At 46.3% G+C, this 25,361-nt stretch overlaps 3 protein-coding genes across 3 annotated transcripts in view; 2 read left to right on the top strand and 1 right to left on the bottom strand.

The window, feature by feature from the left end:
• Positions 1-11,386: 11,386 nt before the first annotated feature.
• The window catches only part of TMEM8B (transmembrane protein 8B), a 48,860-nt gene continuing 34,885 nt past the window's right edge, over positions 11,387-25,361 (bottom strand). The window contains exons 13-16 of the transcript XR_014059111.1: positions 17,443-17,725; positions 16,010-16,114; positions 15,087-15,198; positions 11,387-12,932 (exon numbers count right to left, since the gene is read on the bottom strand). The gene's annotated coding sequence lies outside the window, so the exon portion shown is untranslated. The remainder of the gene's footprint in view (positions 12,933-15,086; positions 15,199-16,009; positions 16,115-17,442; positions 17,726-25,361) is intronic.
• LOC145513470 (olfactory receptor 13J1-like) lies at positions 11,949-12,887 on the top strand. Its single transcript, XM_081509919.1, has one exon. It carries the CDS (start codon positions 11,949-11,951, stop codon positions 12,885-12,887), a length of 939 nt encoding a protein of 312 aa, XP_081366045.1.
• Positions 21,081-24,959, top strand: LOC145513464 (olfactory receptor 2S2-like). Its single transcript, XM_081509892.1, has one exon. It carries the CDS (start codon positions 21,369-21,371, stop codon positions 22,344-22,346), a length of 978 nt encoding a protein of 325 aa, XP_081366018.1. The 5' UTR covers positions 21,081-21,368; the 3' UTR covers positions 22,347-24,959.

The raw sequence follows: 25,361 nt of genomic DNA, 5'->3' as shown, positions 1-25,361 counted from the left end.
GACTCAAATAAATCATAAATGAAAGAGGAGACATTACAAGAGATCACACAGAAATAAAAAGGAGTATAAACAATTATTATGAATAATTGAACACAAAAATTGAATAACCTAGAAGAAATGGATGCATTCCTAGAAACCTACCAACACTAAATTGAGAAGAAATTTAAAAGCCTGAATAGACCAATAACAAATAAGGAAACTGAATCAGTAACCAAAAAATTCCAACAAGAAAGCCAACTAGTTGGCTTCACAGGTGAAAACTACCAAACATTCAAAGAATTAAAACCAATCCTTCTAAAACTCTTCCAAAAAGAAAAAAATAGAAGAAGCAGGAACACTTAGAGACTCATGTTATGAGGCTAACTAACCTCACCTTGATACCAAAGTCAGGCAAAGTCACCACTAGGCTGGTGCCAAAGACTCAGGATCTTACTTTCTGGACCAAAGTTGGAACATAGTTTTCTGATTTGTGAATTTGTTGATGTGAAAAGGCATCCAGATTTATAAAAATGAAATTATATTTGATGGATTACTCTCATTGAAAATGTCATAAAGATAAATATAAAGCCTAGAGAAAGGACATGTCAGTGAACAGACGGCTGGATTCTAAGAGAATAGATTGTTTTAATACAGATTTGGTCTCTTCTCTCAGAGTCTCCAAGCAGTAAGAAACTAGCAAAGCCCAAGGTGGCCAGATAAAGAGCCACAGAGCTTGGGCACACAGATTTTATTTCTACCAGATTCTTACATCTATCATTCTACTGCCATAGAGATCTGCCTATTGCAGGGCCTGAATCCTGCAATTCAGGGTCTCACAACCACTCCAACTCCCCAGCCCCAAAAGTCCAGGAGAATGGCCTGATGCCCACCAGGTGGAGCCCAGGAGCTGGAGCCCTTCAGCTCAACCCAAGTCAATCCTAAACAGACAAGAATGAAATATCATGAGGAAGATGGGTTTATCTCAGAAATACAAGGAGAGTTCAATATGGGAACCATATGGATGGGAATCAGTTCATTAACAGGTTAATTACTGTTCAGTTCAGTTTTACTGATCAGTTCACAGTAAAAGACCTGGACTAATGGAGAGACAACGTTCCTGAAGGGCTTCCCTAGTGGCTCAGCGGTAAAGAATCTGACTGCAATGTAGGAGATGTGGGTTGATTCCTGGGTCAGAAAGATCCCCTGGAGGAAAGCATGGCAACCCACTCCAGTATTCTTGTCTGGAGAATCCCCAAGGGCAGAGGAGCCTGGTGAGCTACAGCCCTTAGGGTCACAAAGAGTGGGACGCAACTGAAGTGACTGAGCAGCAGTGTTCCTAAAGGGGAAAGCTTGATTTCACGAAAATGTCACTTTTGCCCCCAAGTTAGTCAATAAATGAAAGGCAAAATCTCAGAATTTTTATGAAATTTGACAAGCTGATTGCAAAATTTTTCTGGAAAAGAAAATTTGCAAGGATAGCCAAGGTATTACTGAATAAGCTAGTAAGAGAAAATTTGTCCTAAAGGATATCAGTACACTCTACAAATCTATAGTAACTGAACAGTGTGTATGAGGACATTAAAAAAGAAACAATAAAATTCCTTTAGAACAAAACAGTGAGTCTAGAAAGAGACTCATACATGTATGAGAAATTAGTATTGATAAAAATAGCATTTTTAAATATTGATAGAAGTATAACCTTTAAAATAAATTCTGTTGGGCAAGTAAATAAACTTACCCTATTTTGCAAGTAAATAACTTGATAAATAAATCCAAATAAAATACGAGTGAAATTAAAAAACAAAACTTTTAAAAAGTACTAGGATAAAATATAGAAAATAAAATGTATTTAAAAGTTTGGAGATATGAAGCAAGAGAAAGAAATTTAATTACCCCAAATCATTAAACTTCTATATAACAAAAGGCGCCATAAACAAACAAAAAGGCCAAATGACAGAAAATATTTGCCACACATATAATGAACAAAGGATATCATAGAGAATACATAAGGTACTCTTAGAAATTAGTAGTCTTCAAAATTAGAAGAATGGGCATAAAATATGAAGACAATTAACAAAAGGAAAATATTTAATAGCAAAAGTTGATGTATAAAATTATGTTTAACATGATTAGTAATCAGAAAAATGCAAAGTAAAACAATGATATCCATTTTCATCCATCATAAAGCAAAATATAAAAGGCTGATAACATACAGTATCTGTCAGGGTATGGAGAAATTACTGTTGCACACTTGGAGATCTAAACTAAGAGAGCATTTTTGAGGGCAATTTGGTTGCATCTTTCAAAAATTTAAATAATCATACTTTTGACCTAATAATTTCCTACCAAGATATCCTAGAGAAATATATGTATGTGTCAAAGAGCTGCATAGAATCATATTCTGTGCAGACTGTTTGCATGGCAAAAAGAAAAACGCTGGAGATTTAAAACAGGAAATGGTCAAGTAAGATTTAGTATATTTATACAATAGATCATTAAGTACCGTCTTATCAAGAAACAAATAAGTATATGGAAATGTCTACATTGTAAATGTCTATATTGTGATTCATTACAAAGCAAGCTTCACATGTTAAGGAAAGACAGACTTTTTTAAAAAAAGACCCAAATAGAACTTTTAAAGATGAAAAATACTATTTCTGAGATAAAAATTATATTAGATGACTCAGTGCAACATGGTACCCTTGACTGGCTCCAGAAAATAAAGATGACATTAGTGGGAAATTGGTGAAATTTGAATAATGCCTGTAGTTTAATTGTATTGTATTAGTGTTAATTTCTTAGTTTTGATAGATGTACTATGTTTATATAACGTGTTAACTTAGAGAAAGCTTGGTGAAGAGTATATAGGAAACCTAGGTACTGCCCTGGAATTCTTCTGCCAACCTAAAACATTTTATAGGTTTCTTTTTAATATACTGAGTGGGATTAATGGCAGACCAAAACCTGCAGAACAAAATATTTGGTTAACTTGATGACATAGCAATATAAACTATCTAAAATAAAACATAGGAAAAAACTGAAAAAGAAAAGAAAGAGTAGACTATTGGTGAGCTTTGGGACAACTTCAAGTGCCCTACCATAAGTACAACTGGGAAAATGGTGAACAGAATAAATAATGTAAAAAAATAACGGTTGAAATTTTTCCAAATATGATGAAAACTACCAATCCACAGATCCAAAAATCTCAACAAGCCTCAAGCATAAGAAACATGAAAACACCTACACCAAGGCACATCATAATCAAATTGCTTAAGACCAATGATAAAAAAAAATATTAAAAGCAGCCAGAGAAAAAGACACATTATGCAAAGGCATAAACATAAGGATGGCAGTAGACTTCTTTCTAGAAACCATGTAAGCCAGACAGTTGTGAAACATCTTTAAAATATGGGGGTGGAGGGGTTGGGGAGATAATACCATCAGAATTATGTACCAAGCAAGACTACTTCTCAAAAATGAAGGCAAAATAAAAGTATTTTCAGATACACAGACGCTGAGATACTTTATCATCAGTAGACTCTATCTATAAGAATGTTAAAAGAACTCCTTCAAGTAAAAGAAAAGTGATACCAGAAGGAAACCTAGATCTATACAAAGCAATTAAGAGAGGAAGTGTAAAATAAATATAATATAAAAGATTTTTATATTATATAAAATAAATATAGCAGTTTTTCTCTAATTTTTAAACTTATTTTAAAAATAGTTGATTATTTGAAGCAAAAGTAGTATGGTATTGCAGGATACATAACATACGTGAAATGAAAATATATGACAACAATTGCTCAAAGCCCAAGAGAAGGGAAATAAAAGTGCATTGTTAAAAGGTTTATACACTACTGGCGAAGTGGTACAGTATTAATTAAAGCTAAACTGATATGTTATACTTAAAGCAACCACTAAAAGTAAATGATGACTAGTATGCCACTACGGGGCTTCCCAGGTGGCACAGTGGTAAAGAACTCACCTGCCAATGCAGGAGATAAAAGAGATGCAGACTCAAAGCTCGAGCTGAGAAGATCCCCTGGAGTAGGAAATGACAACTTGCTCCAGTATTCTTGCCTGGGAAATTTCATTGACAGAGAAGCCTTGTGTGTTACAGTCCATGGGATTGCAAAGAGTCAGACACGACTGGGTGACTAAGCACATGCACACACCACATGCCAATACAGGGGATAGAATGAAATCATAATGAATACTCAATTAATCCAAAAGCATACAGAATAAAATTTAACAGGGATAAAATAACAGATGGGACAACAGATAATAAAAAGCAAGATGGAAGATTTAAACCCAACCCTATTCATAATCATTTTAAAGTAAATGGTCTCAGTTCAGTTCAGTTCAGTTCTGTCACTCAGTCGTGTCCGACTCTTTGCGACTCCGTGAATCGCAGCACACCAGGCCTCCCTGTCCATCACCAACTCCCGGAGTCTACCCAAACCCATGTCCATTGAGCTGGTGATGCCATCCAACCATCTCATCCTCTGTCGTCCCCTTCTCCTCCTGCCCTCAATCTTTCCCAGCATCAGGGCCTTTTCCAATGAGTCAACTCTTCGCATCAGGTGGCCAAAGTATTGGAGTTTCAGCTTCAACATCAGTCCTTCCAGTGAACACCGAAGACTGATCTCCTTTAGGATGGACTGGTTGGATCTCCTTGCAGTCCAAGGAACTCTCAAGAGTCTTGTCCAACACCACAGTTCAAAAGCATCAATTCTTCGGCGCTCAGCTTTCTTTATAGTCCAACTCTCACATCCATACTTGACCACTGGAAAAACCATAGCCTTGACTAGACGGACCTTTGTTGGCAAAGTAATGTCTCTGCTTTTTAACATGCTGTCTAGGTTGGTCATAACTTTCCTTCCAAGGAGTAAGCGTCTTTTAATTTCATGGCTGCAATCACCATCTGCAGTGATTTTGGAGCCCAGAAAAATAAAGTCAGCCACTGTTTCCACTGTTTCCCCATCTATTTCCCATTAAATGATGGGACCGGATGCCATGATCTTAGTTTTCTGAATGTTGAGCTTTAAGCCAACTTTTTCACTCTCCTCTTTGACTTTCATCAAGAGGCTCTTTAGTTCTTCTTCACTTTCTGCCATAAGTGTGGTGTCATCTGCATATCTGAGGTTATTGATATTTCTCCTGGCAATCTTGATTCCAGCTTGTACTTCATCCACCTCAGCATTTATCACGATGTACTCTGCATATAAGTTAAATAAGCAGGGTGACAATATACAGCCTTGATGTACTCCTTTCCCTATTTGGAACCAGTCTGTTGTTCCATGTCCAGTTCTAACTGTTGCTTCCTGACCTGCATACAGATTTCTCAAGAGGCAAGTCCGGTGGTCTGGTATATCCATCTCTTTAAAAATTTTCCACAGTTTATTGTGATCCACACAGTCAAAGGCTTTGGCATAGTCTAAACATCCCAACTGAAAAGCAGAGGTTGTCAGACTGAATTTTTAAAGACCCCAATCTATAGTAATAGTGTATGAAATATATTTTTAAGAATATTAACAATGATAAACGGTTTCCTGGTGGCTCAGTGGTAAAGAACCTGACTGCCAGTGGGGGACACCTGGGTTCGATTCCTGGGTCGAGAAGATCCCCTGGAGAAGGAAATGGCAACCAACCCCAGTATACTTGCCTGGAGAATCCCATGGACAGAGGAGCCTGGAGGGCCACAGTCCATGGGGTCACAAAAGAGTTGGACATAACTTAGCGACTAAACAACAACAACAACAGTGATAAAGAGAGTCATTTGAAAATGACAAAGGGATCAATTCATCAAGCATACATAACAATCCTAACAGTTCATGTATCTAATGATAGAACTTCAAAATAAATGAAGCAAATACTGACAGGACAGAAAGAGAAATAGACAAAACTATCACTGCAGCTGTAGATTTCATCACCTCTCCTTGAATAATTGAAAAAACAGACAGAAAATGAGGAAGGATAGAGAAGACTTGAACAACACTCTCCACTAACTTGATAGTTATAAAACACTTTACCCAGTAACAGCAGGATACACACTTTTTTTCAAAATGCATAGAAAACATTTATCATGGGGCAGGGCAGGCCACCAATATTTCTCATCCCCTCCAACTCTGAGTCGCAGAGGATAAATTTATGGTCAGTGCAGCTGAGAAGTTGGGGGCTCCTTTTATCCCCAGAGTCCCCTCTTGTAGGGTGGAGGCTCTACACCAGATGGAGCAGCAGAGAGTACTTGGGCCCCAATCTCACTCACCCCAGCTTTCAGGGTGCTGGGAGAGACAAGCTAAGATGACAAGAGGCTACTACCTACTACTCTTCACCCAGCACCGAAAGCAATGGCTCAGAGACTTTGTTCAGGGGAAGAGGAAGTCTGTAAGAAGGGAAAATTCCAAAGCTCTCCTTCAAAGGAACTGACTCCATCTGAAACAGAGTGAGTAGAAGTTAATCCTAAATATGCCCCAGGAAACAGTGCACAGTAATGCAAAGACAAATAACTCAATCTTAAAATGGACAAAGGATCTGAATAACCGTTTCTCCAGAAAAGATATATAAATGGCCAATATGCACGTGAAAAATACTCTACATCATTCGTCATCAAGGAAATGCAAACCACAATGAGATCACACCCACTAGGATAGTTATAACCAAAAAGGCAGATAATAACAAGTGTTCATGAAGTTCTAGAGAAATTGGAACCCTCATAGACTGCTGATGGGATGTAAAATGGTGCAGCCACTTTGGAAAACAGTCTGATAATTCCTCAAAAGGTTAAGGAGAGTTATCATATGACCCAACAATCCCACTCTTAGGTATGTATCCAAGGAAATGAAAACATACATCCATACAAAAACTTGTATTACGTGAACGTTCATAGTGGTAATATCCATAACAGTCAAAAAGTGGGAACTCAATGTCCTTCAACTGATGAATACATGAACGAAAACATCCATTGCCGTAGACAATATTGTGTCCTCCAAATAGTCACATGTTGTGATCCTAACCCTAATATGATCATAGGAGGTGGGGCCTTTGAGAGATGATTAAGTCATAAGGGTTGAGCCCTCATGAATGGGATTAGTGCTTTTCCAAAATAGACCCCAGAAATGTAAATTGATGCAGCCACTATGGAAAACAGTATGGAGGATCTTCAAAAAACTAGAGTTGCCATATGACCCTAAAATCCCACTCTGGAGCACATATCTAGATAAAACTATATATAATTTGAAAAGATTCCAATGTTCATTGCAGCACGATTTACAATAGCCAAGCCTCCACAACTATGAAAAAAAAATTTCTGTTGCTTATAAGCTGCCCAGTCTATGATATTCTGTTCTAGCAGCCCAAATAGAGGAAGACATATATATACCATGGAATTTTATCAAGAAATTAAGTACTGATACATCCTATACAATATAGCTCAACCTTAAAAGCATTATGCTGTTAATAGATGAAAGAAGTCAGTCACGAAGGGACACATATCATATGATTTCATCTATATAAAATGACCAGAATAGAATTATATAGAGAAAAAGTAGATTAGTGGTGGCCTAGGGCCAGAAGAAGCTTGAGTGGAAATGGAGTGTGACTGTTAATGGGGACAGAGTTTCCCTTAAAGGTGAAACTGCCCATCAATTGTTCATTCACTCACTCCTTTCTCTTTAAATGTATTCACCAAGAGTGGCCTACACATTGACTTAATTGTGCATCCATCCATCCATTCATTTATTGATCCTGTAAATGTTCATGGCCCACACTGAGGACTGACCTGTGAGAGTGGATTCCTGGCCCTGAGCCACCTCCTCCAACTTTTCTACCCCAATTAAGATCTCTAAGTAGACTCTGCGTAATTGGGTCTTTGGGACATCATCCCTGAAGCACCCCAAAGTTTCTAAGCTGGGCAAATTTCCCCTTCTGCCTCTAAATTGCCTTGGGGATGGTGCAGTCCCCTGGTACAAGGAGCTTTGAAAGGTACCTGCTCCCCAGAAGGCTGTTGGCACCACGGAGCTGGGAGGTGCTCAGTCAGGCAGTCCCTGGCAGCCAAGAGTAAACCACCAGGCACCCTGTTCAGCCTTGAGCCCACCAGAATTTCCTAGTTCTACCAAACCTGACACACTTCAGAGAATGCTGCTGAATTCTAAGTGCTTGGTCTACTTCTCCCAAATTCTAAGAGCTCTACTTAACTGTATCACGTTGCAAACACTTCACTAAACTCCACAAAAGCCTAAGTGTGTCTTCTTAGTTTGGAAAGCTCCATCAGTGTGAAACTCTGGGTCCTGTCCACTGAGGTTCCCTGGATAGAGGAGGCTCAGACCGGCTTCTTGGCCCTGTTTTCTCCTGACTACAGCCAGTGAAGGTTCCTGGTCTTGGAAACATCTTCCAGGGAACAAGACACATGGATCTGGAAGAGGCTGAAGGTAAGTAAAAAAAAAAATGGGGACATGAGGGCAGAGGAAGAGGCTGGGATTGGGAGCCCCAGGGAACTACTGCAGCCTTGGTTTCCCCTCTAACTCACTATGCAGCACTGGGCAAGCCCCTTCCTTCTTTGAGCTTCACTTCTCCCATACATAACAAAGGGTGGTCTTGCTGATCTGCAAGCCCCCTGCCAGCTCAGCCAGGTGTCATCCAGGCTAGGAACAGCTCGGATTGAGCAGCCATCTGCTCACTCCCAATGTGTCTTAGCCTCAGGAAGTGGCAGTGGGACATGAAGAATTTGGCTGTGGCCAGGCTGGGGGCTTCAACTTGGCCTTCAGCACCTGGGTGAGGAGGGGAGAGGAAGACATCCCTGAGAGCTGGTGGGGCTAAGCAACAGGCTGGAAGCCAGTGAGAAAGGTGAGCACCATCCTCCAGGTGCACACACATGGCCGTGATGCACACAGGACAGAAGGCTCAGGTGGCCTGGGAGAGGATAAAGAGAGGCTCCCTAGGGGAACTGGCATTTGAACAGGTTTTCAGATAGCATTTGGCCAAAAGATACGCAAAAAAGGCACTGTGGGCTCTGCAAACGAAGCTCCCTGGCCCAGCTCTGGGAACCAGAATCCCACAGCCTGCAGCCACATCCCTCCTCCCGGTTCTTCTCGGCCCCCAGCCGAGCAGCTCAGATTCTCAGGTTCTCAGCACTCAGGCCGGAAGGCAGATGAAGCATTGAGCAGGTCTACTCACCATGTCCCAGGTCTGAGCTTTCTTTGTCCTCATGGTTCATCCCAGGCAGAGTTTGCTCCCCGCCCTCAGGGGTGCTGCTTCTCCAGTGATACTTCCAGGGCACCTGCCTGGTCTCCACGCATCTCCTCTGTCCTGCCTGGTCCTCTGAAGCTCTGGCCATAGGTCCAAGGGCCTGTCCTACTGGTTGCGTGTGTCTGTGTGTGAAAGAGAGCAAGAGTAAGTGCCTGCCACACAAGCAAAGGACTGTACGTGCACACACACAAGTCTGGTGTGGTGTGTATACTCATAGGCGAATGTGTGCACCTGGCTGCCAGGCAAGTGTTTGTGCATACAGGCAGGCAGGTGCCTGTGTGGTGACCTATGTGGATGTATGTATATTCTGAGAGGTGTATCTGCAGCCAATGATTGCAGACAGGTGCCAGTGACTTTAGGGGATAAATTATGTGGTCCATTGAACTATGCAAAGGAGGAGGCTGTGGCCTGACCCAGCCTCTGGGGCTGCAGCACAGTCCCCACCACCTCTGTGCCTCCCCAGCCCTGGCACGGCTCCTGCTGCCACTGCTACTCCATCCAGGGTGCCTCTCCAGGAAGCCAGCCTGGAGTTTCCCTGCTGAAACTTGAAGAGAGCTCACAGCTCACGCTCTCCTGACCCTGCAATGTCTCTAGACACAGTCAAACTTAGGCAAGACCTTCTATCTGAGATCCCAGGGCAAGACCAGTGCTCTCTTTGCTGAAGAAAGGCCCCTCCGCCCCCGAGGCAGCATGCAAAGCTCGGAACCCCGCATCTGTGCATGTGAGGGCATAGTCCATGGGGGCCTCAGCCTCGGCCTGACTGAGTGGTGGAGGCCCAGGGAGAAATGAGTCCACATTAGGAAGGATTTCGTGACACTTCAAGTGGCCTGACAGCAAAAAGAAAAGTGTGTCTAAGGGAGTAATCTTCCCGTCACTAGAGGCATGCAAACAGAAGCAGGATGAGGCTCAGGTAGGAACTGGAAAGGATTTTTATCAGGGAATGGTTGACACTTCCTGGCCTGGGGGCACATGTGTTCTCATTTCTTCCCCTAATGCCTAGCACCACGTCTGGAGTATGACAGGAACTCAATCCCTTCTTGATTCTGAAAGGAATAAACATGGTAGGACTAACAGAAGGAAATTGTCTCCTACAAGGGCGACATTGACAGGAACTGGTGCCCAACTCAGACCCAGGCTTGGACAGTGTGTCCCACAGGTTCCAAGAGCCTGAAACACTAGGGAAAGTTTAAGTCCTGCTCCTTAGCTGGTGAGAAGATTGGGAGTAGGGGGAGACACTTAGGAGAAAGATGTCCATCTAGGGTGATGAAAGAACAACCAATATTTGGGGTTTACAGAAGCAAACATCTGCTGTGAACTCAGTGCAGCTGTCATGCTGTTAGAAGAACAGGATTCTAGACTCACCTTGGCAGGAACCCGCCGTGCAGCCTCAGTTTCCCTACCTGCACAATGGGAGCTCCAGTGGATTAATCTCTCAGAATGTATTCCAATTTGATGCCTAGGAGCTCATGAAGCCCAAGCAGCCCTAGCTCAGGTTAAGAGAAAATAGGAGGCAGGCTGAAATGTCCATCAAATTTTTGCTCAAAAACACATCAGTAGTCAGCTCAATTGCTCAGTCGTGTCCAACTCTTTGCGACCCCATGGACTGCAGCATGCCAGGCTTCCCTGTCCATCATCAACTCCCGGAGCTTGGTCAAACTCGTGTCTATTCAGTCAGTTGTGCCATCCAACCATCTCATCCTGTCTTCTCCTTCTCTTTCCGCCTTCAATCTTTCCCAGAATCAGGGTCTTTTCTAATGAGTCAGCTCTTTGCATCAGGTGGTCAAAGTATTGGAGCTTCAGTTTCAGCATCAGTCCCTCCAATGAATACGGTGAAGATCAATTCTGAAGGTCAATCCGCAGTAGCTGATGAAGCAGGCCCTATGGGCGCACAGGTGGACGAGCCCCTGATAGGCTCAGAGGCCAGGAGCCCCTCCAATATAGAGCACAACGTGTGCTTCATGCATGGAGACTAGAGCCGACCTGCAGGCAAGTCAGAGTTTTGCAGTCTGGGGGATAAATGAGACAGGCATCTCCATCAGTGGGAACAGTGTGATGCAACTCAAGGCTTCCTGAAAGCCAGGAGGACCCTCAGAGACCATCTAGCCCAGTGATTCTCAAAGTGTAGTCCCCTGACCAACAGAACAGCATCACTCAGACTTAATAAGATAGAAACTCTGTGTTTTCACAATTTTTCCAGGTGATTCTCATTTAATTTTTACAGGTGATTCTAAGATTTGAGGACCTTCCATCCAGCCCATTGTTCCCAAAACTATGCTGCTAGAACACTTACTTGCAGAAGCTTAATGGGTGCTCTGTAAAAGGAAGACCTATGGTCAAATAAGTTTGGGAACTACCTACTCTCTGCATCACTTTCAGAAAGTCACAAATCACAGTGGTGTGTTAATGACTCTGAGAAGTTCCGCAGTAAATTATTTACTTTTGATTAATCCAACTTTGTTTCAAATTGCTCTTTCAGATTGCCCACATTTCTATTAACACTGTCTTAGAGAAATTCTGACCCACCTCAATCCTCATTTTTCACGTGGATCTATTGAAAACTGAAAGAAGTATGGGGACTGCCCAAAGTCTCAGAGAGAAAGTGTGTCAGGGCTCGAAAAGGTCCTAGCAATATGCTTCACCCCTAAAGAGACTCTGTGGGCTCCCCACCACCCTGCACATTCTTTCCCTGCTCCCAGCTGCGCGTCCCTCCAGAGCTCTGCGATATGGACCCAGTCAACAGCACAGAGGTGTCTGAGTTCTTCCTGAAAGGATTTTCAGGTTACCCTGCCCTGGAGCACCTGCTCTTCCCTCTGTGCTCAGTCATGTACCTGGTGACCCTGCTGGGGAACATGGGCATCGTGGCAGTCAGAGTGCTGGATGCCCGCCTGCACACACCCATGTACTTTTTCCTGGGCAACCTCTCCATCCTGGACATCTGCTACACTTCCACTTTTGTGCCCCTGATGCTCGTCCACCTCCTGTCAGCCCAGAAGACCATCTCCTTTCTTGGCTGCACACTCCAGATGTGTCTGAGTCTGTTTACAGGCTCCACAGAGTGTTTGCTGCTCGCCATCATGGCCTATGATCGCTACCTGGCCATCTGCCAGCCCCTTAGGTACCCCGTGCTGATGAGCCACCGGCTCTGCTGGTTGCTGGCGGGAGCCGCCTGGGTCCTCTGTCTCTTCAAGTCAGTGACTGAGACAGTCATCGCCATGAGGCTGCCCTTCTGTGGCCACCGCGTGGTCAGTCACTTCACCTGTGAGATCCTGGCAATCCTGAAGCTGGCCTGTGGTGACACGTCCATCAGTGAGGTCTTCCTGCTGGTGGGTGCCATTTTGCTGCTGCCCGTGCCCCTGGCCTTCATCTGCCTGTCCTACATGCTTATCCTGGCCACCACCCTGAGGGTACCCTCAGCTGCCGGGCGCCGCAAAGCCTTCTCTACTTGCTCAGCACACCTGGCCGTGGTGATGCTTTTCTACGGCACCGTCATCTTCATGTACATGAAACCCAAGAGCAAGGAGGCCCGCATCTCTGATGAGGTCTTCACGGTCCTCTACGCTGTGGTCACACCCATGCTGAACCCCATCATCTACAGCCTGAGGAACAAGGAGGTGAAGGAGGCTGCCAGGAAGGTGTGGGGCAGGATACAGACCTCCAGATGAGGGAGGCCAGGGCTCTGCAAGTTAGCAGGTCAGGCCTGCATTCGCCTACAGAGAGGATGGATAGAGCGCAGGGTTAGGGGCCTGGAACCTTCAACCCAGAAAGGCAGCACCACCTCCCACTGATCCTGCCACAGATCCGAGCTCACAATTCCGCCTTTGTTCCTTCCCCAGGCAGAGCCCTGGGCCAGCTCTCAGCATCACTCCCTGCATCTTCACACCAGCCTCCCGGCTGGCCTCAGGATTTCAGTCTTGTTCCTCCCAATCTATCCTCCAAGGGGCATCCAGAGGGATATTTTGGAAAAGTCTACTTGATCTCTCTCTTGACCAAAATCCCTGAATGGCTCCTAGAGCTTTCAGGATGAAGTGAAAGGGCTTCACTGGGGGCATTCCAGGCCCCTGAAACCTGGCCCTGCTGGTCGTGACCAACCCCCTTCCCCACCCTGTGCCCCACAGACTCCCTCCTGTCAGCCTCACACACCAACCTGGCAGGAGCCTCAGTGCACCCAGCAATGCCCAGCTCTGTGCCCTTCTTGGTTCTTCCCACAAGGCAGCCCCCACCCAGCACACAGCTCCATGTGTAAAAGGACTGCCTGATCCTCAAGGCCTGTCTTTTTATTTTTAAAATGTAGTTTCCTAAGCTAAACATGAGGTCCTTGTTGTTTTCCTATTTTATATATAGTACTGTAAATCTGTTAATCCCCAACTCCTAATTTACTCCTCTCCCCACCTCAAGGCCCATCTTGAATGACACCTCCTCCAGGAAGCCTCCCCACTCTGCACCTCTCACTGTGCTCCTCCTGCTTTATTTCAGTGTTCCTCTAAGAGCCAGTAGTACCGGATTTCACTCTGTCCCAAGGTCTGACCCTGCCCAACCCCAACCCCACACCGGTTTCTTAAATAAACAGAGAATACATCCATGTAGGACAGACCCTGGGGTCCTCCCCAGATCTGAGCAGAGCTGAGATGAAGTTCACAGATGACAGGCACAGGCTAGCACCTGGGGAGGTGACAGCAGAGGCAGTGACAAGGCCCAGCCTCCAAGATTTCTAGCCCAGCCCAGGCACTGGGACACTGGTCACCTGGAGCAGCTGAGGGTCTGGCTTCCTCTATCGCTTTAGCATCTGCTGCTCCATTGCCTCCCTGCTGAGCATTCAGGCTTCATGTGGCCTTGGGGAGACTCTGTTTCAACCATCTTCACCCCACCTACTGAGACCCTGCAATTTCTACCTCTTCCTGGAGCTCAGCCTCTTCCCAGCTTTGAACACACAGAGGAAACGGACTCAGACTTGAGAGCATCTCCATTCCCTGCCCCCTCTGGCCTCAGTGGTATCGTCTTGTGTGATGGGAGAGCTTGGCCGCCGAGCAGCAGGCCAGCTCTCCTGTGCCCTGTAGGTAAACACAGTCCTTTTCTGAGCTCTCAGGTACCCTCCAGTCCCTCTTTCTGCTTCCTCTGTTGGTCAGAACAGAGGCACAGAGGAGTGCCGCACAGCCTACAGCCCACAGCTGACCAAACCAGGGCGAAGCTTCTGCAGAGATGTTCTGCTAGGCCTTTGATGCCATGACAGGAATTTGGACTTTATGCTGTGGGGACTGGGAGTTTACAATCACACTTACTTTTAGCACGGTCACTAATTAGGCACCATTCTTCACCCATTAAACTGGCAAAGAATTTTTCTTAACATATATTGTTAACTATAGTGCAGTGAAGCAGGTAGTATCATACACAGCTGGTGAGGGTGGGAATAAATTTATATGAACTTCCTGCCAAGTAAGTTGTGGGTATGAATCAAGAAACTTGAACACTTCACACCCTTTGACCCAACACCTCTACTTTTAGGAATTACTCAGAGAAAATTATTACAAGTACAAAGATTTATCTATCTATATTATATTAATCACAGAGGTATTTTTGGTAACAAAAAATTGTAAGACTCATAATATCCAACTGGGGCTGAATGTGTAAATAAATTCTGGTGGAGCTCAATGATGGACTGTGACACAGCCATTGTAAATCTTATTTTTTGAAGAATAATTGATGATGGGAAATGTTCACACTGTCATTAACATAAAAAGGGTAGAACAAGTAACTTTGTACTCAATATAATCTCAATTTTTTAACGATATTTTCTTAAGGATATATGAATAAGTATGTATATAGAAATCAGAGAAGGCAACGGCAACCCACTCCAGTACTCTTGCCTGGAAAATCCCAGGGACAGAGGAGCCTGGTAGGCTACTTTCCATGGGGTCGTGAAGAGTTGGACACAACTGACGTGACTTAGCAGCAGCAGCAGCATGTATATAGAAATTCCTGGAAAATTATGACAAAACGTTAACTAACTATTCTTTCCTACAGGTGATGGAGTTACAGATTAATATTGCTTTCTTAATTATCCTTTCCAACCTTGTTCAATACTTCTAAAATGAACATGACTTAGAACTTAAAAGATAGTATTATTTTTGAGAAATAGAAGATCACGTGGCTCCAGATAGAGCACAGAGGAAAAGCGCCCATGCCCGAGGGCAGGAAGTGAGGAAGTACGGGTGGGGCCTGACCATCAGTGAGGTGGGCAGTCAGGCAGAGAGGGTGGAGCTGAGACATCTTGGGGACATTGGGCTGATGGCAGAGATGGCTGAGGGAGAAGGAGACTGTGGTTTGGTGCTTGAGCTTCTGGGTTATTTGGGTGGATATTGCATCACCCTGAGAGACACCCTGAGAGATGGGGAAGAAAAGAGTAGGCTGGAGGAGGCGAGAGGTCTAGGGGGGAGCTTGTTTGTGGGCATCCATGGAGTGGTAAGATGGTCCCGTTTCTCAGCAATTAGAAAACAAGTGGTGACAATCTTCCAGTGTTTTGACTTGTGTTCTCGACAAAAAGATATTCCAAGAGACATATCACAGTTTATTGGGAAAATTTGCAATTGCTGTTGCATTATTTAAGGCTGTTTTTAGTCCTGAACCTCTGTCAAGTTGTCATTCTTTCTTGTGAAGCAAAGAGAAGGGCATGGGAAGGGAAACATAAAAGGGGACCTGCAGAAACTCACACACCCACCCACTGACTTCACGTCCCTCACAGGGGCCCAGGGCATCATCCTGTACAGCAATTCCTTTTGCTTAACCTTACCTGGTGGCTGAGTGGTAAAGAATCCGCCTGCCAAAGCAGAAGACACAGTTTCAATCCTTGGGTTGGGAAGATTTCCTGGAGAAGGGAATGGCAACTCCAGTATTTCTGTGTAGAAAAACCCATGGACAGAGTAGCCTGATGGGCTACAGTCCACAGGGTCACAAAAGAGTCAGACACAACTTAGTGACTAAACTATAACAACAACCTTTCATGAGCACAGGTTCCCACAGCACTCCTGCCAGGAGACACCCCATTTCATAGCCCCCAAGCCTCAGGTACAAGGGGCAGGGCTGCAGTGAGACCCAGTCTTCAGATTCCTGTCTGGTGTCTCTTCTCTGCCCACCTCACCCAGCACAGGGAACCTGGAGTCTCTGAAGCCACATTATGCCAAGTCCGCAAACTCTTGTCGTTGTAGAGTCTGAACTTTAAATTGGACAGGGACTGTGAGGTCCCCAAAGGCAGGGAGCAGGAGAGATGTGTACATGACAGGGGACCAGGAGGCTGAGCCTTGGGAGCTCGGGGCCTCGATCCTGGCCCACCTCAGCACAGTGTGTCTGCTGGTAATTAACTCAGTACTCCCTCACTCTGCTCTCCCAAGCCTTGGGTCACCACACCTGGCAGCTGCTCCAGCCACCTGCCTGCACTAATGTCACTGAACCAACAGGTAGGAGGCAAGGAAAATCCATCTAGCATGTTGACTATTCTCATGAAATCTTTTTTAAGCATACAGAAACCAGAATACCTGCTTGGAGAAGGGAACAAAGTGATACTATAATATCCACTACCACTTACTGAATACTTACCCTGTGCAAACGTCAGTGCTAAGACCTTTCACTGAATCCTCAAAATTGCCCTACAAGGAAATACTATTCTTATCCCTACAGTAAGGAGGCTGAGACTGAGAAAGCCATTAGCAAGTGGCAGGTCTCAGACTTGGGCTTGGTGGTCTGACTCCAAAGCCCACATTCACCGTCTCTGCCATCACAGTGTGGAGTGACGCGGGAATCCAGATGAGGGAACTTCTAGGTCATTGTAACAGAAGTGTCTTCTTGTGCTGCTCATCTTCCTTTTAAAATCATGTCTGAAGCTTAAAATAAGAATGGAATGGTTCAAACTAGATTTACCAGCCAATGAAATTGACATGATATTTACTTGGGCTGGAGGTTGCTAGAAAGATGAGCAAATATTTCAGGGAAGGTACAGAGTACAAGAGACCACATACTGAATAATTCCATTTCACACAAGGAGAAACTCAACGAAGGTCATACAGCAGAATGGGAACAAGGGCAAGAATCAGACCTGGACCCCTCACTCCCAGTCTAGGGCTCCTTCCAGGGCATCACATTGCCTCTCAGAAGGGCTAAAAGTGGGGAGAGAATTAGACAGTGATTCTCTATAAACCTGACTTTCCAGGACATGATGGAATGAGAGACCTGTCAGATAGATGCTAGAGTGGTTTCCTGAGTCTACTGCAAAACACCATTGCACCAAAATGCTCTGCAGCATGTCTGGTCCTCCTCTTCTGGGCATGGTAGGATTACACAGGGCAGTGGGCTGTGGACAGATGGGACACATGTCGCTTCTGGGTCAGAGCAGTGGACTGCTGGTTTGAGATGCTCCGCTGTGTTCTTCCCCAGCTGTGAGAACTGGTGACATCCCAGATGGTGGAGCCAGGGTCTCTGAGGATGACAACCTGGAACAGAGCCTCCTGAAAACCTGAAATGGATATGAAGGGTGAGAACTAAACCTCTGTCCTGGTAAGTCACTAAAATCATGAGGTTGTGTGTTACTGCCGCAAGACTCTGCTCATTTTTTTCTTTTCTACTGTAAGATCTTTTTTTATGTTAAACTTTAAGCTTTTTATTTTGTATTGGGGTATAATTGATGAATAATACTGAAGTAGTTTCAGGTGAACAGGGAAGGGACTCAGTCATACAGATACAAGGATCCATTCTCCCCCTACCCCTCCCCACCATCTGGGCTGGCACATAACATTGAGTACAATTCCATGTGTTGTGCCATACGTCTTTATTAGTTATCCATTTTGAATATAGCCAAAGCTCAGCTCATCTTAACTGATGGACCAAGAGAACTACAGTTGCTGTCTGTAGTGCCAGCCTGAGCCCATGTTGCAGTCCAGGCTGTCAGTAACCTGGCAGCAGGGTATTTTCTAGATACAGCCTTATTTCTTTGAGGTCACAAGCCTACAGCTTCATGGGCTATTCCTGATTTCCATGAATGTGTTCTGATCTGACTCTTAAATTGCAAGGAAACCCACCTGTCTCCTCATTTAGCTCTTCAGAGAGAGCAGTTGTTTTTGCATGGAGGAGATGGCACCCCCAAAACTCTTATCCTTGTAATCACATCCTGTGTGTGCACATGGGAGAAGGGGAAGGAGGGTGATCTCAAAGTAAGAAATCTGGGATCAGGATTTTGGCAGAAGGAAAGCACTGTATCTCAAATGGCAGCTTCTGTGTGGGGCACTGGAGAGGCTGGGGGCAAATTGGACACAGTCCTTTGATTTCCGTGGCTCACAGTCTATTGTGTGAGAGAGAATGACAAACACAACAAACCGTGCTAACGACTGTGTGAGCATCATGGTGTCAGGATGGTCAGTGCTGTGGAGACCTCTGGGAAGGCAGCCCCAGGGAGGAGGTGGGTGTGAGCTGAGCCTTGGAGGATGGGTGGGAGAGAAAGGTGCTCCGGCCTGAGGAAAGCAGGAGAAGAGGGAGGGGGCAGGAGCCTGTGGGGTTTGTCCGCCAGCGGGGAGTGTGGTCTGCTGAAGTGGGGAGGCATGCCCGAAGGTACAGGAGGTGAGGTGCGGTTGAGGGGAGGCCAGAGCCTGATGACAAAGCCCTCCGATGTACATGCCATTCCCACTTGGTCTCTCTGATGGAGACAAGGTTGGGGAGAGAAATGCAGAGTTAGGTAGTTTCCTACCTTTTACTTGCCTGAAAACACCCCCCACTCCTGTGTCCAGTGTCAGAATTGGAGGTTATCAGGACTCTTGGACATAAACAAAGGCCTTATACTTGAATCTGAAATGAAGTTGTGGACTTAATCCAGCCACATGAACTCATAACCTAGGAGAGATCTGCCCTTTTAACTTCTGCTTTCCAGACCTCAAGTTTTACTCTGTCTTTACATTCCAGACTCAAAGAGAATCTAGATATTTCTAAAGCCAAGTGAGAGGAAGGAATAGGACCAAGGTCACCAAGAGACAAGGGGACTGTGAACAGTGCGAGGAAAGAAGGCACATAAGCCTCTGCTGTGTTCCCAGCACTCAGTGCATAGTAGGTGCTCAATAATAATAATATCCTGGATGTGTGACTTAATAAGCCATCACACTCAGGCAGTTATTCACCTTTTTGCCAAACTTCAGCAAGAGAATCCCTACCTTAAAATATTTACATGGGTAAGATTTACGGTCAGTGGCTGACCCAGATTAATCACCTACCCCATATGATCCAGAAACTTCCTTAACAATATCACCCTGATTTAGGCTGGAGGAGGGAAAACCAGCACAGGCTCTGGGGAGAGAGGGGTTCCTGACAGATGCTGGAGGTCTTGTCTAGGAGGAGGGGAGCGCAGATCCAGCAGGTGCCCATAGTTAAAGGTACAGTCTCTGACCTGAAGCCTTGGTGCTAGGTGATTTACCGGTACTTTTTTATGTGAGTCTCATCTGGCCTACACAGAATTCCCACTTTTCAAAAGGAAATTGAGTCTCACAGGCCAAGTGACTTGGTCAATATTGCACAGCTACACTTAGTTATGAAGCTGTTATGCAGTGCTGGGTTTTTGAATCATGAGTTGACTATCTGTTGACTGACTGGCCTTGGAAGCATTCACAGTATGAGGTGCCTGGAGGAAGTAGACAAGCTCTCAGGTGTGACAGAGGAGACAGGTGTGCAGCACAAGAATAGGGAGGATGGCCAAGGGCTGTGGGAGGAAGAAGAGAGCAGGTGACTGTGCAGGGGGCAGGTGGGAGAGGAGGAGAGATGAGCTGGGCTCTGAAGAAGAGAAGAAGCATCCCTCTACTGGAGAAGAGAGGGAGGACAAGCCTTCAAAAGGGAACTTCTCGGGCAAAGTTATAGCTCTGGGGAAAGACATGGTTTATTGAGGAAGAGTAAGCTCACCGGCTGATATGAATGATAGATGCAATTCTGCAGGAAGAATGAGAGGGAGGGGACCATTGCTGAAGGACAGAGAGGACTCTAACGTTGTCATACGACCTTGGCCTCATGTCAATCTAGGTGTGAAGAGATGGAGGGAGGGGTAATTTGATCTTCTGACAAGTTAGGGTTCACTATCAGCTCCTAATTATCCCTAAGAGCAGGGGATCATCTGGGCCACAAGACAGCTTTCCATCTAACACTTGAAACTTGGCTCCCTCCTGACACTGGCATTTCCCAAGGAGCTGAGACCAGTTCAGAAGAGCCATGGAGGCTCCTGGGCAAAGACTGTGGCTGTTTCTCACCCTCTCTTTATAGAGAGGGTCAGTGACCCGGACACCTCTGCCAGATTAGAACCTGCCCTTCCCTTCTGTGTAATATTATCATCAATATCATTTATTCTACAAAGCTATATGGAGGCCAAGAGGAGACTCACTTGGCTTTTAGGACCAGGGTTAAATGTTGTGACCTGTGGCTCTATTGGCATATGTATATTCTTGCATGTTCTTTTAAAAATCAATGCATGGTCTCCAATCTTAAGGAGAGATACCAGAATAAGGCTTGTACATCCTATGCAGTAGAAATGTTCAAGCTTTATGCCCAAAGGAATGAGGTGACCATCACTCATCACCCACCTGCCTTCCCAAGCTCATCCCACTTAATTTGAGAGAGAGGAGCGGCACTTGTTACAATTGTGGCATCTTCTTGTCCACATTAATTTTCTTACTGCTATAGCCCAGCACCTAAACACCCTGCACAGGGTAGGCACTCAACAAATCCTCAGTGAGTGAATGAATCTGAAATCCTATGGGCATCATTCAGCCACGTGAAGTCATAACCTAGAAAATGTGTTTCCTCTTAACAGCCAAGAACACTGCAGATTCAAAAGGAGCTCGAGAAACAAGAATTTATCCTCTTGTCCCTCCTAGGCCAGCCTGGGGAGAAGAGAGAAAGGCCTAAGATATTAGAATGGACCCCATCTCCTGTAAGTTACACCAGAACTACAGAACTGAGAGGGCTGGCTGGCAGACCTTAAGTCCACTCTCTCATTGTACCGATGGTGAAACTGAGTTCCAGAGGCAGGGCTGACCCGCCCCAGGTAACACATCCACATTGCTTGGCTCCCAGGCCCGCTGGTGCTTTTTCCAACATCTTCGTGGTACAGATGGGAAAAGAGGGAGAATGAAATGGATGGAGAGCAAGATGAATGGGCAAACCAGACAGTCGTGACAGAGTTTGTCCTGCTGGGGCTACACGACCACCACCACCTAGAGATGGTCCTGTTTGTGCTCTGCCTGGGCGTCTACTCCATTAATGTGCTGGGGAATGCCCTCCTCATTGGGCTGAACATGCTGGACCCCCGCTTGCACACCCCCATGTACTTCTTCCTCAGCAACCTCGCCCTCCTGGACATCTGTGGCACATCCTCCTTCGTGCCTCTCATGCTGGTCAACTTCCTGGAAACCCAAAGCACCATCTCCTCCCCTGGCTGTGCCCTGCAGATGTTCCTGACCCTGGCGCTGGGCTCCACAGAGTGCGTGCTCCTGGCTGTGATGGCATGTGACCGGTACGTGGCTATCTGCCAGCCGCTTCGCTACTCAGAGCTCATGAACCGGCAGACGTGCATGTGGATGGCGGTGCTGAGCTGGGGGACAGCCTTTGCCAACTCCCTGCTCCAATCCAGTCTCACCTGGAGCCTCCCCTTCTGTGGCCACAATGTCATCAACCACTTCTTCTGTGAGATCTTGGCAGTGCTGAAACTAGCCTGTGGGGACATCTCTCTCAATGCACTGCTAATAATGGTGGCTTCAGCTGTCTTGACGCTGGCCCCGCTGCTGCTCATCTTCCTGTCCTACGTGTTCATCCTCACTGCCATCCTGAGGGTGCCCTCTGCTGCCGGCCGGCGCAAAGCCTTCTCTACCTGCTCTGCCCACCTCACAGTGGTGGTGATTTTCTATGGGACTATCTCCTTCATGTACTTCAAGCCCAAGGCCAAGGACCTCAACTTGGATAAGCTTCTTGCATTGTTCTATGGGGTCGTGACCCCCTCACTGAACCCCATCATCTACAGCCTGAGGAATGCAGAGGTGAAAGCTGCTGCCATAGCTCTGCTGAGGGGAGATCTCCTCTCCAGGAAGATGTCCTGCTTTCCTGTTCTTCTCTAAGTCCATCAGGCGGGACAGGCTAGTTACACTGTGGTCATGACTTCAAAATTTCAGTGGCTTAAAACCACAAAGGTTTTTCTTCTCGCTTACGCTGCAGGTTCTCAGAGGTTGGTTGGGGGATCTACCTCATCTTCTTCATCCTTTGGGCCTCAGGGTGATAAAGCAGCTACCACATTACTGGTCAAAATGGCAAAAAGGAAGGGAAAAATGACAAAGCCTGTGAGGGTTCTTAAAGGTTCCACTCAGAAGTGAGGTGTTACTTCCACTTCCACTGCATAGGCCAATGCAGGGCGCAGGCCAGGGAGGATCACAAGGGAAGGGGATGCCCACCTACCCCACACATCTGGAAGGAGGGGGAAGACTGAGGAATTCCTGAAGGAAGTGTTACTTCCACTTCCACCGCATAGGCCAATGCAGGGCGCAGGCCAGGGAGGATCACAAGGGAAGGGGATGCCCACCTACCCCACACATCTGGAAGGAGGGGGAAGACTGAGGAATTCCTGAAGGGGCCGATGAGGACCCCAAATCCTACAGTTCACCCAGGAGCTACTAGAGATTTATAGAGCTTCCATTTTCTGACCAGTTGTCCCTCACTGGCTACTGTCAAGTTAATCACCCCAGGGAGTGCTGGTAAGCAGGTGTGTGGAGACTCTGGACTGGGGCATTCCAACTAGGTCAGATCCAGGCCTCACAGAGCTTTCTTTGCTCTCAGGTATCTAGTTTCAGGTTGATCATGAGAGAATCTGGAAGAGATGGGAAGGCAAAGGCAAGGCAGCGCTGAGGTGGTGGAGCCCTCACTTGCTGTCGGTGCAGCCTCTCTGGCTCCTGCCAGGCCACTTGCAGGTGCTCTGAGGCCCAAGTAAAGGAAACTCCAATGCTCAGAGTGCCAGCTCCTCCTCCAGGTTACCAGTGTCACTGAGTCCAAGGCAGTGAGGGCCAGACACAGGTTCCAGTGGTTCCTCCTGGGTGCTGGTCTGTTCTCACCTTCCCCTTCACACAACCCGAGAGCAGCTTCAGACCCGACACCAACTGCAGAGGCCGAGCGTGGCACAGGCTTCTCCTATAGCTCCCACAAATGACAGCTCTGTTCTCCACAACAAAGCCTTACATCACTCACACTGGTCCTGCTACTTTGGCCAGATCCTGGCTGATTCGCCACTCAAGAACCTATGTTTGCTCCCCATGATCAGAGCAGGAAGCCCAAATTCTTCAGCTGAGTCCTCAGAACTCAAAACCCAGGCTCTCCACTTTGTCAGCCCAATATTCCACTCACCACTGCATGCAGTCGACCCCTCACTAGTGTCTATACTGTGTCGCATCTTGGTTTGTTGCCCATGCTGTTTTCTGGTGAGACCTGGGACTTTTTTTTCAAGGCAGCTTAGACACTGTCTCTCTGACACAGCCTTTCCTGGCCCTTTAAAGGGGTTCTCTCCTTTGTGTCCCACAGCACTTTGTTGCAACCTTTCCCTTGGTATCTATCCCTGTCTCCTCTGCATCCATGATATTTCACAACATATCATGGGCGCCTCAAGGGCAGGACTCTGTGGGGGCCTGTCTCCTCAGCACACACAGAGCTTTCCCGACAGAGAGTTACTGAAGTGAACTGTCACTCAGAAGCCGTCACCTGTCACACCTGGGGACTGGATCCTGTGCTGCTCCAGGCAGTCAGGGGCTTAGTCTGAATGTGTGGACACACACGCGTGGGGAGCAAAAGTATCTTGTGGCTATGGCCCTGCCTTCCAAGAAGTCACCAAAACAAGTCAGGAGACAGCAAAGGACCACCATTTGTGGACCCAGGAGACCAGGGTTCCAGACCTGGTTCAACTGCTCTGTCTGGTGAGATCTTCCTGCTGGCCCTTCCCCTCCTCAAAGGCACCTCACACTTAAACTACCCACAGCTGGACTCATCCCTCTGCCCTCAAAGGTCTGTCATCCTCTCAGGGAACAGCATCAACACCCCAAGTCACCCAGCCAGAAACCGGGCAGTCATCAGAGGCGTCCTCTCACCCTCACGACCCCACACATCCAATCCGTCACCACGGCCCAGAGCGTCCACCTCACAACAGCTCCCAGGTCAGTCCTCTCCTTCCTCTAACGCCACCATCACCTTCTCTCTCTCTCAGTGTGTGCAACAGTTGTGCCAAACTCTCTAAAATCCATCCTCTGCACTAACTAAAAAAAAAAAAATAAAAAAACCTGTCTCAAAAAAAGAAAACAAAAAACCACACCAATCTGATCATGCTACTCATCTGCTTAAACCCCTCCAATGACACCATTACTCATCTCTCCTAGGATAAAAGCCAGATCCCATCTACCTGCCCAACCTCATCACTGGCTGCTTATCTCCACCCCACTCCACCCACAGACTCCTTCCAGACACAGTTCCCCATGAATATCAGTCTTTCCTGCCCCTCTGTCTCCCCCTTGCTGTTGCCTCTCATGTCCAAACACCTCTGGACCTTTAGCTAACGTATATTGGACACTTATCACATACCAGGCTAGGCACTTTACTAGTGTTCTGAAAGCTTTACCAGCTGGGGATCAGATGGGGTGATGAAATCTCAGGGGACGTAATGGGATATGGACACTTCTGACCAGAGAGGACACCCTCTCCACATCTCAGCATTTTACAAAACCCTTGGGACTTGGCTGTGACCTTTGTGGAAAGAGAAGAATACCCAAAATGACAAAAGATTATGTTTCTGGCACTGGGGCAAAATGGGAGCTGAAAAAGGAGTTACAGTCTTGTGATATTTCTCGCACATCTGAGATTCGTACCAGCTCATCCCATCTCCCGAGCCCTCAGCTTCCTTCCCTGTTGGATGTGGGCACCACAAAGGAGGTCTGTCTCACTGATTTGTATCATCTCATCAAGTACACACACACACACACTCACAACTCCATACTTCCAGCTGCTGCAGCCTGACACAATAGGGCGAAAGCCTCAAGCAGCTGCTCCAGCAGCTCATGCCAGCTGGGCTGCGTCACCCATGCCCATGTCCTCAGGGTCCATCT

The sequence above is a fragment of the Giraffa tippelskirchi genome, chromosome 1, assembly GCF_054371585.1.
Source record: "Giraffa tippelskirchi isolate mGirTip1 chromosome 1, T2T-mGirTip1v1.2.pri, whole genome shotgun sequence".
Lineage (NCBI taxonomy): Eukaryota > Metazoa > Chordata > Mammalia > Artiodactyla > Giraffidae > Giraffa > Giraffa tippelskirchi.
Note: the sequence above shows the minus strand (reverse complement) of the source record. Positions and strands in the feature narration are given on the sequence as shown.

Excerpts from the sequence above, each read along its gene's own strand:
- LOC145513464 (XM_081509892.1), top strand. The coding sequence starts at position 21,369 with ATGGATGGAGAGCAAGATGAATGGGCAAACCAGACAGTCGTGACAGAG.
- LOC145513470 (XM_081509919.1), top strand. The coding sequence starts at position 11,949 with ATGGACCCAGTCAACAGCACAGAGGTGTCTGAGTTCTTCCTGAAAGGA.